The following is a 17,895-nucleotide window of genomic DNA, read 5'->3' as shown; positions in this document are numbered from 1 at the left end:
TGTACCAGTTGAAGTTGTAAGCATGTGAATGCAAAACAATTATTTTTTTTATTTTTTTTTTATTGTTATCTATACAAAATATAATGGACCGGTTCATAATTCCTTATAACTTTTAGGTCTAGTTTCACAGACAGTGCTTGGATTAAGCCAGGATTAGGCTGTAGTTAAATTTAGAACATTGAAGTAGCTTTTGTAAACATGCATTTAGAAAGAAAAAAAACACATTACTGATGTGCATCTTGAGACAAAACCATGGCACTGACACCTTTTTTTTTATTTTTTTTGTAATACCCAATAGTTGCCAGATGCTGTCCTGTTGAAAATTCTTCTTTACGTGATCCTGGAGGAGGGGTGATGCTACATTACTAAGTCCGTCTTTGGTTTGTTCCAAATTCAGAAGTCTGCTGTACTGTATACAGACTCCTTTCGAAAGAGGGCACAATCCAGCTGGCTTGACTGAGTATCTTCTTTTACAGATTTGATTAGAGGTTTAAAAAGGTGCCATAACATTACATTTCTCAGTTGCCATGTCTGAATGTTTATCTTTGTAATAATGCTGTTTTCATGCTCCTAATCTCAATATACAGGTGGAACAAAATGGAGAACAAGTCTAAGCCATGTCAGGAATTCAACAAAATGTACACCCTGCAGACACTGCGACGAGGTTTACAACAACTGCTTACCAGGTGTGCAAATTATGCATGAAAATGTAATCACTGCTCTGTACATGATGACAAGATGCAATGGGAATAATCATTAATATGGCTGTGCATGCATGTCTACTGTTAATAAAGCAATTTAGGTATTAAAGTCACCATTTTCTTATGAATAGTAAAATGCAGCAGCTAGAGTTCTTCCTAGAATCAGGAAGTATGACCGGATTAGCCCAGTTCTGTAAACCCTGTACTGGCTCCCTATCAAACATCGTATAGATATTAACATCTTCAATTATATTAATCTGTTTCTTTCTTATTCGAAGGTCACTGCAGTCACCCGGATCCAGTACGTATCCAGACCAGATGGTGGATAGCACCTAGAAAGGACCTCTACAGCCCTGAAAGACAGCGGAGACCAGGACAACTAGAGCCCCAGATACAGATCCCCTGTAAAGACCTTGTTTTTTCTCCATTTTGTCACCGGTGGAGTTTTGGTTCCTTGTCTCCTCTGGCTTGCTTCGTTGTGGTCACTTCATTTACAGTGATATCATTGACATGATTGCAAATGATTCCACAGATACTATTTAAACTGAACCGAGCTGAAGGATGACATCACTGAATTGAATGATAAACTGACTACAAACTGAGTTTACTAATGTCCTTCTGCATTATTGACTGACACACTATTTTCCTATTTAATACTGTAAAGTTGCTTTGCTTTGAGCTGTATTATTAAAAGCACTATATAAATAAACGATGCTTGACTTGACCATGTTGCAAGAGGAAAATGAGGGGAGATGCACATCCACCCTGGGTTTTACAGTGATTGGTGCAAGATGCTGGAGAAGTAACTCTGTATACCTCATCAGTTCTGATCTAAGAGTCTTGAAAATACCTCCGGATTGTTGTTAGTGATTCTGATTGATATTTTAGTCTGCTTGCTTACTGGATATATTTTATACGGTTTACATTGTAAAGCACTGACTTTGACAACTTACTAACCCAGTTACAAATTTAACAGCTACTTTATACTATATATATATATATAGTTGTTTCTTGAAATACTACAAATATAACCGCAAATTATGATTTTAAATAAAGGTCTCTGAGAGACTTCTCTCTTTTCAGTCATTTGTGTATATAGCCTATAATAAATATACAACATACACCCAGTAAGTGGCACTCTCGTTTATAAATATAAATTGTTTTATTTCACACAAACAATGATACATGCATAAACATTCAGCTGGAAATTAACGTTTAGGAAAATGATCTTATTTCTTTGTTTATATTTGATCAATATTTTAAATCAAATAATATACAATACTGACCTTTATACTTATTTAAAAAAGTATTAAACATAATCATAAGTGTATATAATTATTTATTTGTCTTGTTGCCGCCGGCAGCCTCCTCCAATTTCCGGGTATTAGCGACAGCTGCCATCCGGTTTTATTGGCAGCCACTTCCTGCTGCCATTGACAGCCACTTCCTGCTGACAGCTGCCGATTTTTCGCTGAACCCCCTCTCCTCTATATGGCTCTGGTGCCACCCAGTGGCTAACTTAGTTCTGTCTAGTGCTTTACAACCTAAACATTAGAAAAATAAACAATACAATATATTCAATATATTTGTATGTAAATTATTTTTAAACACTTAAAAAAAAAACCTTAATTATTATTGTTTCCCCCACTGGTTTCCACCCCGTTATTTTGACGACTCTGCTTGATGGGAACGAGCAGCAGTTGTCATAGCAACTGGAAACAACAAAACGAAATTTTTGCAGCGTGACGAAGTTGCTCGAAGTCTTTCAAAGCATACAAAAACATAGAATTTGAAACATTTGTTTAAATTTTCTTGACACTTCCACATTGTAGCCATGATTCTCCCGACTGACTCCTTGCTGAAGTATGATAATCCGGTGCTGGTGAGCAAGAATACAGAGAGGAAGTCTCCAAGGGTAAGTACAGTTCTTGGATGTAACGACTAAAAACTAACCTGTAACCACCGTAAAGTACACCTTGTTGTTGTAATGAAGCCTGATCGTTAGTTTTTCTTATCTCCTTTCACATTTTACTCAGAGTCGCCCTTTGAAAGTGAGTCCCCAACAGATGGTAGAGAGCGGGCCAGTGCCACCTCCACCCAAACCCAAGAGCCCCACAGCGGAGGCCAGCAAACAGCAAACCGAAGAGATCCTGAATGCCATTCTACCACCAAGGTCAAATAAACGAAGAGGTTTATTACTGTATTTATTATAACATCTCTTTAAACTGGCTGATGATACTGTGTAGCTGCATATGTGTTTAAACACGTCACACACTGCCTTTAAAAAGTTTGGAATCAGTAAGAGTTTTGACAAATAAACATTTCTAATTAAAATATATGCTGTTCTCAACGCTGGCTTCCACACAAATATTAAGCAATGTAAAAAAAAAAAAAAAAAAAAAAAAACGTTTATTGACCACCAAATCAGGCTATAAGAATGATTTCTGAAGGATCATATGGCAATTAAGACTGGAGTAATCACTGCTAAAATTCAGCTTTGCCATCACAGGAATACATTTTAAAATATATTAAACTATAAAACTGTGTGTGTTGGCTCTTGATGCCTTGACCCCAGCATTTCATGTGAAGTTTACTCAAATTCTTGAATCAATTTTGCTCATAAGGCTGTGCTTCTTTTGATTGGTTGTGCATCTTTTTCTTCCTAACCTTAACCTTTAACCTTAGGTTAAAAATCTTTTAACAGACCCCAAACTTTACAACAGTATTAAAGAAATCTTAAAAATGGTTGTTGCAGGGAATGGACGGAGGAGAACCAGTTGTGGGTGCAGCCGGTGTCCAGCACTCCATGTACACGCATGGATGTCATTCATTTGCAAGAACAACTGGACAGAAGCCTGCAGGCAAGGCAGGCCAGAGAGACGGGTATCTGCCCTGTGCGCAGAGAGCTCTACTCTCAGTGCTTCGGTAAAAATAGACATATATTGCAAATTAAGGCTCATATTAATAGCTCTTGAGTTTTACATAGCATTGCCTCTTTCAAATCTCTTAGATGAGTTAATCAGACAGGTCACCATTAACTGCGCTGAGCGGGGTCTCCTGCTGTTGCAAGTAAGAGATGAGATTCGCATGACCATCGCTGCCTATCAAACACTGTATGAGAGCAGTGTGGCCTTTGGCATGAGGAAAGCACTTCAAGCAGAGCATGGGATGGCTGACATGGAGAACAAGGTAAATTATTACTGAAAGCATTATTCCAACTTTTTCTTACATTATTATACTTATATTTTAAAATAATTCAAAAATTATAAATACATATTTTTTATTATTCATATATACATATAAAAAATATATACGTAAGTGTAACAAAACTTAAGGCAAGACACTGCAGGTGAATAGGGCAAAAAAAAAAAAACTAATAGTTATCACCTTACTTACCCAGTTGATTGATTACATTGATTATTGCAAACATTTTTTGTATTACAAGTTTTCAAAAATGTTATGTTTAAATATGCAAATGAGGCATTATTTAATGAAATATGTGCTAATTTGCATAAATGTATAGTACAAAAATCTGAACACTAGATGAAGTCAGTTTCAAATTTTTTGTTAATTCTTTTGACATATTAGAGTCAAATGTTTTTACAGAGGGAATTCTGGTTATCTTTTTTGTCACTCCATAATTCAGAAAATACTTGTTTGAACAGCCAGAAAACAATATATTTTCACAATTTTGGGGGGAATAAAATGTTGTATACAATCAAGGAAAATATATATGAACAAATCCCTCTGTAAAAACCTTCAGAATATAGACAGGAATAAAAATGTCAAGTTTGGTGTGTGTAAGTGCTACTGAAGTGGAGATTTATGGCTCAGTGTTGAAGAAAAAACTCATTTTGAGAAAACGGCCTTTAAAAATATGTATTGTAATTTAAATCTATTGACACAAACAGATAAAGTGCTATAAAAGAAACACTTAACATTGTCTTTTGGATGTTTTCCTTCCACTAGTTTGAAAAAGCACTTTATGAAAAACCAAAAAGCCCAAAATGTCAAAATTGACAGGTGCTTGAAAAAACAGTGTTTTTGCCTGCAGTGTCTCACCTTAACTGTAAATAATATATTTTCTAAACAACAAAGTTGCTTATTAAAACTACAAAGGAAGCTACAAAACTAAACATATACAGTGACACAATTAAAAAAACTTGTATCTTACCCTATATTTTCTATTAAATGAACATATTATACTATATATAAATTATGTTATATCAACTTGTTAGCTTAAGAGAAGTTTATGTGATTAACATCATCTTGTAACAGAAAACACAAACTATTACATATACACAAAATATATTTTGAACTTATAATGAAAGTCAGTGGTGTCCAACACAACATTAGATCCCATTGACTTTGATTGAATGAAAAAATAAAATAAAAATGTAAAAATATCTTTCATGTACTGCAGAAGAAAGCAAGTCATTAGCTTTAAAGTCGACAACCAAACATTAAATGTCCATTTTCTGCTCGCTGAGATACAAACTCTTGATAGATTTTAGAGTTAGAGAGTGAGAAGCGAGATTTGGAGAGGTTGTTGAACGAGCAGAAGGCTAAATGTGAGGCCATTGAGAGGCGGGAAGCCGAACGGCGGGAAATTGAGGAAAAGAAGCATGCCGAAGAGGTCCAGTTCCTCAAACGAACTAATCAACAACTCAAGGTAAAGCAAGGATCATCATAATCATGATTTCTCACATTATTTTTAAGACTCATGTGCTTCCATTTATTTTTATTTATTTTTTAGGCACAGCTGGAGGGCATAATTACCCTGAGGAATAAGGCTTAAATATTATTAGAATAATAAAACACTGAACACTGTTTCAATGAATAAAACATTTATTAAAGCATCTGTTCTGAGTATTTTTTCCCCCGCCAAATTAAAGAAAAAGAACATATGTAGATACACAGAAACATGATCCACATTTCAACACTGCAGAATCAGCACACTGACTTAAGTTAAAAAGCTTTGAAAATGCACAGTACTGAAATGAATTAGTTTTAGTCATAATGTTCAGGATGATGGCTGGTGCCACAGAGTGCATCGGAGAGACTGTATCACAGATAAACTCAGCCTTCACTTTTTCACAAATCACCGTGATTCCACACCAGATGCTCTAACCTAGCCACCGAATTGACCTTGGAAACGGATTGATGTGACTGGGTCTCTGGTCAGGTATTATCGCTTAGCTCATTTGGCTTTATTGCCAAGTTCAACAGAGAGAAGGAGGTAAGTTTGGACCCAAATTTATGCGAGATGTCTCGACTGAGTAATCAAGATGACTGAGCTGGGAGAACAGTGCATACCTCTTTAGATGTGAGGTTTGTAGGCGGTTTAGGCTCTTCATCTTCCAGAGCTTTCCTCTTTTTACCCACATTCACAGCTGGAAAACCAAAACAGGGTGGGTGTCATTACTTATTTGAATCTCAACACCCCTAATCATTGACACATCTCTGAAAAGATTCTATGAACTTATTTAAGCATATGTTAAATATTTTTTATAATGCTGTCAATGTCAACATTTAATTTAATTTAAGTTATCTCGTCCTTTGTGGTCAGAGCTTATAATGCTTCTGGACAAGCTTTGTCTGCTCTGCACTCCATGGCTGTCCTGCAGGTATTCAGGCCAGGGTCTGCACAAGGGTGGTCCCAACCTGGAGCATGCAGGAACTGTGTTCAGTGACTGACTATGCCCTCTGGGTTACGAAGGTCATGTTGCAGGCTCTTGGGAGGATGATGTCCACATTAGTGGACCAGGAGCGCCACCTATTGCTCAATCTGGCAGAGAAGCGGAATACTGAGAAAATGCATTCTCTCAGCGCCCCTATTTCTCAGGTTGGACTCTTTGGTGACACTGTTGAAGAATTTGCACTGCAATCCTCCACAGTCAAAAACAAACAGAGGCTATTAAATACTTGCCTCAAACTCACCCAGAAACTCTTACTAGAGAACACGTGCGGTTGAAGGAAACGAGTGGTCCCTGGGAATTCATCCGGCAGAACTACCCCTTCATCCCCCCAAGCAGTAGCCTCTGTCTGTTCGTCACCAGGGACAACCCCCTGCTAGGACTGCTGAGGCAATGCAACATTCTGAGTTGGCAGTCAAGTCTGAACAGAGGCCAGTCAATGTGGCACAGTCAGTCCTTACCCACGAAAGGCTTCGTACCGAACCTGAGAAGGGCGACCTAGTGAGGAGCGACCAGCTTAGCTCCACTTCTGCTGGGAGGACTGGAGGTGGATTCTTCTGGGCTCTGGTTGTCTGCCACATGGCAGAGCAGTCACCAGATAGTCATTAAAAGAGCTATTTCCTCCTTCCCTATTCACACTCTCTGCATTTCTGGCCCTTCCATTTGCGACGGCCAGGTGATAAGGTCTTGCATCAGAGCCAGTCTGAATGCAAAGTCTCTGCCTCCTCATATCCTGATGCAACAGGTCAGAACAAAAACAAAAACAAAACAGGTTTATGGTTTATTTATATCTGTGATGTCCGGGGCGTGGTCAGGTATGCAAATTTCATTGACCTTTTCATAAATGATATCAGAGGTGTCTGGGCTCTCAAGTGGGACCCCTAGTGTTGGAACTTTGACACACATCTCCGTTCCCTCCATCAGGGAATGAGGGTTACCAAATGTAACCGAGACATTAGCTGGTTGTACCTTTCTGTTGCACATTCTTTGCACCATTCAGCTTTGGTATTGTTTCACTGAACACCTTCTCAGAAAGGCCTTTAGGAATTCTGTAAAAGATCAAGAAAACATTATAATATCAAGAGATAAAAGCTAAACAGTGAAAAATCAGTTAAACAGACCACTGCTACAGGGTAAGAGTTAAAGGGATATATGAATGATTTTCATTTTTGGGTGAACTATCCCCATAATCTCACAGAACCTTCTCATAACCCTTAACTTAAATCATAACTTTATTGATTATAATTTAAAGTAATTCTGTGTTGGTAGCTTATGTTTTGTATTGCTTTGTCTATTATTGATCTTGCAGTCTATGCTTTAAAGTTTCCTTGAGTGTCTTGAAAGGTGCCTATATAACAAATGTACTATTATTATTATAACTAATATCAGCTTAAACAAACCGTATGGCAGAGAAGTGCTTTGACTTGGTACGATCAAGAAAATGTTTTAATTTGGCAATCTTCTCATCCATGTCTTCATTCACTTAATATGCGCTCCTCTTCTCTGCTTTGGTTGGGGAGCCGGACACAGAGGATTCTTCTTCCTGTTGTTCTCCAGTCTGCTCTTCCACTTTTTCCTCATCCTCCTCATTTTCCATTTCTTGCTCATCTTCTGACCAGGAGGGATCCAGTATGTCAGGTAACTCAACAGGCACAAGGTCCTCCTCGCTGAACTCCGGAGCGACGTTTATTTTGCCAATGTTCTGCTTGATGTGGCTGAAGATATTCTGCATCTCCTCCTATTTCTGTCTCAGCAGCTTTTGATCTTCCAGCTGGCTAGATGAGGTCCCCTCCGAATCCTGAACTTCAAGTCTGTTTCCCAACTCCAACTTCTTGGTCTCCATCTCAGGCATTTCCAGCATCGGTTGTACTTTGTTCTGAGTAGAAAGATCAAGTGTCCGTTTAAGACTATAAATGTTTAAAAGTGCATTAGGGTCTGCCAGTATAAAGACAGGCAAAATTAAAGTTATTTTGTTGGCCACAGTGACTTAAAAGAGGATTTGTACCAAGTAATTCAATATCAGTTAAAGAAGTTACATAGAAAGAATGTCTTCGGAGGTCTTTAAAATAAACAAAGCTCTAATTTTAGCAAAACATTCAACAGTGATGATCTTGGAAAACATTTTTTAAATTGAAATTTCCAAAGACCGAGCAATTATTTTGTCTAAAAGAAACTAAACTTTGTGGGATATTAAAAACAAATGTCCATTTACCTCTTCATCCATCTCGCCTTCTGGAGGTTTCACAAAAAAGGTGATGTGTCCCCTCTGCCAATCATTCAAAACCATTTTTTTGTAAAATATCTGATTCTGTACTAAATCTTAGTGGTTTTGGCATTCGAGTATTGTAAATTGGCTATCCGAACTTAAAACTAAATGTTTTTCAACGGCTTAAAGTAAGCAAACTGTCCCGTCTCAATCGGCCACTCTAGAGGAAAGAATAAACAAATGTGCCACAAGCACCAAGATGACAGTTCGTTTTATCAGATACTCCACAATCAGGCCAGACCTTAATCAGTTTTCCGGTGCTTTTCCAGGAAATCCTCGGCAGAGGTCCAGGACGGAATACAGTATGTCTTCTGGATGTACTCTGCTTTGGCTCTCTTCAGCACTGCTCCGATGTGATCCTCTGGATTTCAGATCTTCTCCACTTGAACCTAAATGCAACAGATACAAAGTGAGCAGATAAAGCTGCTGGGATTGCCAAATGTGAATGAAATGTTGAACTTGAGTTTCAAGGTCATCATACCACTCCCTTAAGCACAATGTCATTCTCATTGTCGTCAGAGGGATAGACAATGCCAGGACAGTCAATGAGAAAAATGCGTCTCTTTAGTGTGATACACTGCCATACCTTTCAGAAAGAAAGAAAACGTTGTTTATGGCATAAAGGTTGAGCTTGAGCCATCTGACAGAATGTCCACAGATTCATCCATTAACTCCATTTAAGAAACCACAAGACCGAAAACATTTCAATATAACAAACTGCATTTGAATATACGCAATTTATAATAACTTTCGACAAGTTAGCAAGCAGTCAATTAACTTTTAAGATTATAAAACTAAATAGATTGTTTATGAATATTGCTGCCTGGCCAAAGGCCTAAACAGTGATTCAGGCAAACGTAACATTTTAACAAAGGAAAAACTAGATAAGGAAGCACGACAAATTTTTTAAACTATTAAAATCAAATCAAACATATCTATCTAGCTATCGATCTATCTCATAATTAAACTAGAAAGACTGTTGTAAAAAGAAAAGAAAATAGGAGACAGAAAATGTCTACCAATTGATTAATCATTCAAATCAGGGCACACATGGGAAATTTTAAAAGATACAATTTATCATTTAAAACATAAACACAAGATTTGTTTAGAATTTGATTTTAATCTGGCCTCCGTCAGTAATGTTTTTCATTTGCTGTGCACTTTTCACTCGCTCTCTGAAAAACCATTTCTCAGTTCCATGTTTGTATAATAAGAGGAAAAATTTGACAACATAAAAGTTATTTCATGCAAAAACATGAATACACAAAAGTAGCAGCCAAAACCAAAACGCTGAAAATTTAAGCCATCCAAAATATTGCCACGTGTCAGGAGATGGCAGGTAACCTTACACTTGCTAAAAATATCTGAATCATTTAAAGTCATGTACAAGAAGAATCCCTCAATCCTCTGATGTTCATGATAGAAGACGACTTAAAAACAGTGTAATGGGTTACTATTAATAGTGTTTTTTTTGTCATTTTTGGCTCCTGGTTTACAGCTTTTGTCAACATTCATATACACTGCATGGAAAATAGCAGCACGAACATTGTGCTAAAATTATACTTTTGTGTCCTTAGGGCGAAAAAAAAATGTAATTCAGGTTTGGAATGGATTTAGAGTAAGCAAACTGATTATAGACTTTTCATTTTTGGGTAACTATGCCTTTGGGGGGGGGGGGGGCATATAGAAATCCATATAGATATGTTAAAATCACATTCCTGAGATGGAAAGAAACAGCTTCTGGAGTCTTACCTTTGTCTCACCAGCAAGTGGTGCCACGTTACAGACTTTTTTGGAGCGCAGGGTATTGATATCAGAGCTCTTTCCAACATTGGGGTAACCAATGAAGCCAACACTGATCTGCTTTTTGTCTGAGTGGAGCTGAGCACAAATCAATATGGACATGTCAAGACTAGGCAAAACATAATTTTGAAAAGGTAATTAAATAGAAGAAAAACACACATACTGTCAAGTCTTCTGATTTAATGTCGGTTTCATGATATCGAGGTCAGGAAAACAAGATCATCTTGGATCAACCCAATAATTTGCACACATTTCCTTCCATTATACACATTTAAAAAGGGGGCCCAAAAAATAAATACTTCATACACAACCTACAAAGGCCTCTTAAATGCCGGGATATTTTTGCACTGCTGTTTTCTAACTCTTAAAAGAGTGTCTTCTCATATAACTCTCAACAAAATTTATGTTATGTGAGCCCACTCTCCTTTTTAGTATTTCCAATTTTTTGTTTACTGTGCTCACAAAAATAGCTATGAGGCAGATGTGAAGACAGGACAGGAGCCCAATAGCATGTGAGGGTGGGGTGCAGCTGGTACCCAACCAAACCACTGCTTTCTACATCTGCGGCCATTCCGTACTAAAAAACAGAACGACCTTGTCCTAAAACTGCAGCTTGAGTAGATAAATGATGTGGATCGAAACTGTAGTGTGTTTAAAACCTGTTGCCCCCCACCCCAGTTTCCAAGGCACAATAAAATGTATAAGCATTTTAAAAAATGCTGTAAATGTTTAAATGCTGACCTTGCCAAACTGCCGCAGGAGCTGGATAAGGGAGCCCTTGCCGAAGGAGTTGGTAAGGCTGGCATGAAAGGCCAAAGTGGGGTATTCCTGAGAAAGAACCACAACCCAGTGTTTCTACAACACAGACACAAGAATAATTAAATAATTAAATTACATACATAGAATTATCCTAAATGTGAATGAACAACAGTATTCATTAACATTCCTATGAATTATAAAATGCCTGAATGTTCAAAAAATACTCCTAAAAGCATCCCTCTTTATAAATCACATTACATTAAATTCAAAGCACTCTAAACATATAAACATATGTGACCCTGGTCCACAAAACCAGTCTTAAGACGCTTGGGTATATTTTGAGCAATAGCCAAAAAAGCATTGTATCTATCAAAATTATAGATTATTCTTTTAATGCCAAAAATCATTAGGATATTAAGTAAAGATCACGTTCCATGAAGATATTTTGTAAGTTTCCTACCGTAAATATATCAAAACTTAAAGAAAACTCAAAATTGTATGAACTTCGTTCTTCAACAATGTTTGGAACAACATGAGCGTGAGTATAACATAAGAGTGGGCATAATTTATCTTTCATACTTTTCATAATTGATGTTGAATTATTTTAATTACTGGTATGTGAGAATAATCTTTTTTTTTTCTTTTTTTTTTACACATGCTCTTCAGATGGAATACACACATGATTTTCATGTCAGTTTGTACCTTTAGAAATCTCAATCTGATCCTCACTTTTAATATAGGAAGAAAACCATAGGATTTAGAATCAAATCTGGACACACGTGCTAAATGTCTACGGTCTAGATTCTAGAAGTGATCTATGAAATTGTTTTTGATAAGCAAGAACAGATAAAAAAAAAAACACACACACACACACATAAGGGCACAGGCTGCCAAACAATAAATACCGCTGAATGATTAGTGATTCCGTTTCAACAACAAAATGAATGGGTTTCCCAATCATTCCCTGTCATAAATCTGAAGGAGGTAGACAAATGCTTTGTTGGCTTGAATGCAAATGCCTGCAACTTATAAAAAGCAGGTATAACTTCCTCATTCCCTAATGCTGTTGCATTTCAGAATCACCAATAACATGAATTACAAACAAGAACTACAGATGGTAAAGACGGAAAAAATATCTGGAAAGGAGCGTTTAACTGGTTAACTATAACAAATTTTAAACAAGCCAAGATAAACATGCCTGTTTGTCAGTGAAACAAACTCCAGAAACGGTAGAATTGAATGTACAACAGGACACACTGCAGACAGTGGCCTTGTTCCAGAAACCTAGTGAGCAGCCTTGCTGTCTAATGACTAAAAAGGTGGTCCCATACATCCTAACTCTTCTGGAACAACAAAAGTGATCCTTTTGGATAACTCTACATCGGAACTTGCTAAGCTAACAACACAATACTCACATGACATTATATATTATAGAGCAATTCATGGACCGAAACAGCACCTCTGCAGCCGTCACATGGTGCAAGTCCTGCAATATTTTATTTTATGTTATATCAATATTTCATGCTACTAAAAGAATAAGATTTATCATCAGGATTTCTGAAAAATGGATGAAAAGTGACTGGTGTTAGCATGTTGCTAAGCTAATGTCGCAAAAAGGACAATAGTTATGTCACAAATGCAACAGTCAGCTTTGTTATGGTTACTTTTCTGAAATAAAATTAAGTTTTGACAAGCGAACGTATCTTGCAAAGCTTCTGGAACAGTAGAATGCCTATGTCATCTTAAAATACTGAAGTATTCCACTTTCATTTCTTACCATAACCCATGTGGGAATGAGGTCACACTTATTGAGCACAAAGATGAGGTGTTTCCAAGATTTTTCTTTCTTCAGGTAGGACTCAATGCTCTGGGAATGAGTGCCCAAGGGTTCCCGAGCATCTAGCACCTGGATAACGACGTCTGAAGATTCGATCACCTGCACAAAACATTGTTCATTTTAGGATATAACGTCATTGAGCAGTGCTATGTTTTTTTTTTCTCCCCTATAACTTTTAATGGTGTTGGAAGATGGTAATAGCTACCTTATAAATCTTCATTGACTGCCTTTTCTTAAAGATTTCCTCCCGAGCCTCTTCCCTGCAGTGAAGGGAAAATTAAACAGCTTTAAATCATTTATTGAGTCTTCTCATGATATATAAGTCATGTTTGCTAGAAAAACAAGGCTATAGTTGGTTAACTTTTATCATCTTCATCCGAATCTTCTTAACTTTTGTAATTTTTTTGATGATGCATCTGATATTTCAGCTCTTGCAAGCAATATGACAGCTCTCTGTGCTACTATTATTAATAGGAAAGAAGCCCCAATGATTTATGGTAGAGCAGAAGAGCGTGTCAGAAAATGTTGTGCCACACAAAAGAACATGATTTCTTCTATAAAGCATATACGAATATGGCTTTTTTCACATATCTTACCTTATTTATCTTATCTTATCTTGAGGATTGACATTCTGTGTGATGAAATGGTGAAATCAGTTTGTTTAGACAGTGTAGCCTGCACTTTATCTAGTAAAGATTTATGCCTAAACACCATACTAAGTGACATAATTCACTAAAGGAGGGTAAATTAGTGTATTTGACCACAGCTCCAGAAAGCACTGCACACTGTCGAATCCTGGACATGGAAAACTTTAAATCTAATCTGACAAAAAAATCAGATGGTAATCTACAGTTTTCAAACTAAATGCAAATGTGGTTTACATTTGGTAAACATCAGCTTTCATACATTCTTTTAAACATATAGAATGTTCTTTAGAGTACTGTTCCAAAGTTTGTGCTCAGTTTTTGTTTTTAAAGAAATTAATACTTGCATTCATCAAAGATGCATTAAATTAAATAAAAGAATATAATTCATATTACAGTTTTTACTGAATTTGTGATTAAATTATTAAATAAACAGCCTCACGAGCATAAGACATTTCTTTAAAAAATATATTTAAAAAACAACTCTGAACTTTTGAATTTTAGTGTATATAGAACATATACTTTAACAAAAAGACAACTAAAAATGCAAAAGTTAAAGAATAATGACAAAACTTCTTACAGTTGAAGTATGTAACTGGACCAGGCCAAATTGCAATCTATAATGACCTAAAAGCAAAAGGGAAGCCATACCACTGTTGCAACAGAGGATGGAATAAAACAAGCAATTTACAGATCTTGTCAAAGCCAGTTACATTTCTCGTAAGAAATTCTACTTCTTGTAAAACTGCATTTGTTCGGAACAATTGACGTGGATGATATAAAACAACCTGATTTGAGTCTAACCACAACATCACAACATGTTCAAAATATTTCTGAGAAAGAGAAAAAATGTGCACAAACATTGGGCATCATGGCACATGCTGGAGGAGAGACTCAAACTCAAACCACAAATCAAAAAGAGTGGAAGAAAATCAATAACTGACACAGTTTTGCCAGCTCCCTAAAAAATAAACAAGAACATAAACTGTCACAGTCCTGAGACATAGAACAAAAGTAAATTGGGACATTCATTATGCATAGCCCTAAAAGGTTTTGCTCACACATGGAACAGTTTAGATGCTGAAGCAAATGGACAACATTTGCAGATGGAACATGAAGAACAAAGCATAACCTTACCTTGTATTCTGACCTCATATTTTTTGCTCTGTTCTTTACTACTGGCAGACAGCAGGCCCTTAGGTGCCAAAGAGCAAGTTCTATCACGGGTCAGGCTATGTCCTCACTACACCGTCAGACTAATAAAATCACTGTACCATTATCATGACACAACAATTGTACTTGCTGTGTTCTTACTATAGTGCCGCATGTGTTACGTAAAGTCCACAACTTACAAGAGGTTTAGCCAAGAGGTGATTTGGCTAAACAGAAAAACTGTTTTCTCATTTATGAGCAAGGAATTCCAGAAATGAGCAGCTGACCATTCAAGTCAGAAATTAACTCTGTGAAGAGGCAATTTTCCCCTTGGAGTTTAATGTCTGAAACATTTTTGTGTTAATAAAGCTATATTTTTAAATGACAACACACAGTATCATATCTGACGCTAACTTTGGAACGATCTACGTAGACAGAAATCATGTATCATAAAATTTAATTGTTAATGTCAAGTTAATGTCAAGCCCTGCTTGTGACTGTCAATAGAGTGCCAAGTAAATTACACTGTCAAGGTCCGGAAAAGTATGAAAAGCATTGTCAGAATAGTCCATCTGCCATCAGTGATTCAACCGTAATGTTATGATTCGACGAGAATATTTTTGTATGCGAATAAAACAAAAATAACGACTTTATTCAACAATTGCTTTGTCAACAGTCTCCTCTGTCTCTCTCCACATCACTCAAACTGTCTACGCTCTTCTGTGTGAGCCATGCCACAAGGATGCTGACAAAGGGATTGTTGAATTAAGTCATTATTTTTGTTTTCTTCGCTTACAAACAGTATTCTCGTCACTTCTTAACGTTATGGTTGATCCACTGATGGCAGCTGTACTTTTCACTATTCACCGTTTTTTTTCTCTCTCTCTCCGCAATTAAAGCAAAGCTGTTAGTGTCTTATCAGACCGAAATCACAGTAAATTACAAGCATCTACAAAGCTACAATTTAATTTAGCTAATAAACCTGTCAGTGGGTGGTTAACATATACCGAGGAAATAAAACTGTTTCAAACAACATTAAACTCCTTTTATAGTAATTATACAGTTAACATTAATTTCCAAGTCTATTTTAGAAGACTGAAGCAGCACAAACCTGGTAACCCTGAGCTATTTGTTTTACTTAGCATTAAAGTTAAGTAAAAATATGTCTTAGACAAACACAGCATCAGTACAGTTATAACTCACATATTGTTTAATTAACAGGACAAACATATTTAATTGGGAAAACTTGTATTTGCATTTTATTTTAGAATGACTTAATAATGCACATTCGATTCATGCAGGACTCCGCATACCCAGAAGAGGGCATGCCGGGATAGTTGTTGCTTTAGTTGCATTGTCCTGTCCCATGTCTTTAAGCTTCGACCAGTGTCTGTTTGTTATATTGAATCAAAACTTTGTCTTATGCTTTTAGACTGATTAAAGAGAGCCATTTGAATTCTTAAATTTGACATTACAACAAGATGTATGACTTACCTGTTTTCTTACAGCACATGTTCTACTCTACAAGATTACATTCCACTCAAGGTAAAGGAAACAAATTGGAAAAAAGGAACTATAAACTTCCATACTGTCAAAACAGATTTAAAGCAAACATTACACAGATGCATTTAAACAATTTTCAGCTTGGACCAACAATACATGTTATGTTGCCAGCCAGTGTATCGTGTAAACTTAAAACCTGAACAGAGCATGTGTGGAATGCGTAGATAATGGCTTCTGGGGCGGCCCGCACAGTCAATGAGAACCAGGCATACCTTGAATAATACTAGTATTCTATAGACATATCACTGGAATCTCGGAAAATACCAGAGATCGTCTTTAATGCTTTGATGTTTCCACTAAGCTAAGATTTTATGTACAAATTAAAACTTGTCCTTCTTTTATTTTTTAATTTTTCTCGCATTTTCTTTTATTCCAAAAAAATAAACAAACAAAAATTATAATTTTTCTACCTTTCTTAGGAGACAGAAATGAATAAAAACAAAGTACAAGGAGTGAAACTCAGTATAAGGAATGTCTTAGGTTGCATAGTCTTTTGAGAGCAATGGAAACTTGTGCATTGATTTGCACTAATTTTGTAGAAACAGTTCAGTATCTGTTTTTTTGTTTTTTGGTCATGTTTTTCTCCAGTTGTTCGCTTTCACTAAAATCAAATGTGACAACATCAGAAATGCACTGCAAATGGAGGTCAACCAAGAAAGAAAAAACTATGCATACATTTTAAGACCCACATTTCACTGACATCCAGCTTGCTTAGACTAGAAGATGACATCATAAAAGAAAATGAGAGGCAAATTTCTCAGAGACGTTTTCTCAGAGGACAGTCTTTGAAAGGCTGTTACTTTTGAATGGAGTTGCTGTTGCATGAAATTCTATATTTTGTTTCAAATCCTTTTATGAAAGCTCCAGGCTCTTTGCTAATTTTTGTGATAAATACACAATAAACAATCCTCTCCAAAATTGCTGTTTATGAAACACTGTCATCAAGTAAGTAAGATACAAACAAGTAGAGCTATGCATGTTTTACTGCATTGAATATCTGAATATTAAAGATCTAGATATTTAAAGAATATCTGGAGAAGGATTTTTAGAGACACATTTTTATTCCAGGACGTTGTTGAGCTACTTTTGATGTGCAATTGTTCATTTAATACAGGGTTACACTTGCCAGATATAATCATAATAAATAAAATGTAAACAAAACTGTTGTTCCCATTGCACTGGAATGGTGAATCTTTTTTTTCTGACACTAAAAGACAAGTGAGGACACTACAGTTTTAAGCACTAAATAACAGCCCAGGTTGCATTAACTCTTCTTAGATAATAGAAGATACTGCACACTGTTATCCTAAAAAAAGGATTCAGTATATTTTATCGAGCAATTCAGCAGCAGTTGCAAACAGGTGCTCCAACAATGGATGCCAGAGTGAGAGGTATTTTTTAAGATGGCTTGCTGATAGGTCCACTTTGTTTCAGTCAGGGGGGGAGAATTTGCTTGTTTGATTTTTCCGTCAAG

At 36.4% G+C, this 17,895-nt stretch overlaps 1 protein-coding gene and 1 pseudogene across 1 annotated transcript; one reads left to right on the top strand and one right to left on the bottom strand.

The window, feature by feature from the left end:
- The first annotated feature begins 2,405 nt into the window (after window positions 1-2,405).
- LOC113059184 (axonemal dynein light intermediate polypeptide 1-like) lies at window positions 2,406-5,560 on the top strand. Its single transcript, XM_026227485.1, has 6 exons — window positions 2,406-2,616; window positions 2,738-2,874; window positions 3,457-3,626; window positions 3,712-3,890; window positions 5,209-5,373; window positions 5,458-5,560. Exons 1-6 carry the CDS (start codon window positions 2,536-2,538, stop codon window positions 5,497-5,499), a joined length of 774 nt encoding a protein of 257 aa, XP_026083270.1. The 5' UTR covers window positions 2,406-2,535; the 3' UTR covers window positions 5,500-5,560.
- A 750-nt stretch (window positions 5,561-6,310) lies between these two features.
- Window positions 6,311-16,185, bottom strand: LOC113059589 (nucleolar GTP-binding protein 2-like; annotated as a pseudogene).
- Window positions 16,186-17,895: the final 1,710 nt, after the last annotated feature.

This window comes from Carassius auratus, chromosome 41, assembly GCF_003368295.1.
Source record: "Carassius auratus strain Wakin chromosome 41, ASM336829v1, whole genome shotgun sequence".
NCBI classification, from domain to species: Eukaryota; Metazoa; Chordata; class Actinopteri; order Cypriniformes; family Cyprinidae; genus Carassius; species Carassius auratus.
This window is presented reverse-complemented; position numbering and strand designations above follow the sequence as displayed.

What these genes read in the sequence shown, in the direction of transcription:
- LOC113059184 (XM_026227485.1), top strand. Translation starts at nt 2,536, where the DNA reads ATGATTCTCCCGACTGACTCCTTGCTGAAGTATGATAATCCGGTGCTG. An exon ending in AATGCCATTCTACCACCAAG is followed by an intron (nt 2,875 to 3,456) that starts GTCAAATAAACG and finishes TGGTTGTTGCAG; the next exon opens with GGAATGGACGGAGGAGAACC. An exon ending in GCTCTACTCTCAGTGCTTCG is followed by an intron (nt 3,627 to 3,711) that starts GTAAAAATAGAC and finishes CAAATCTCTTAG; the next exon opens with ATGAGTTAATCAGACAGGTC.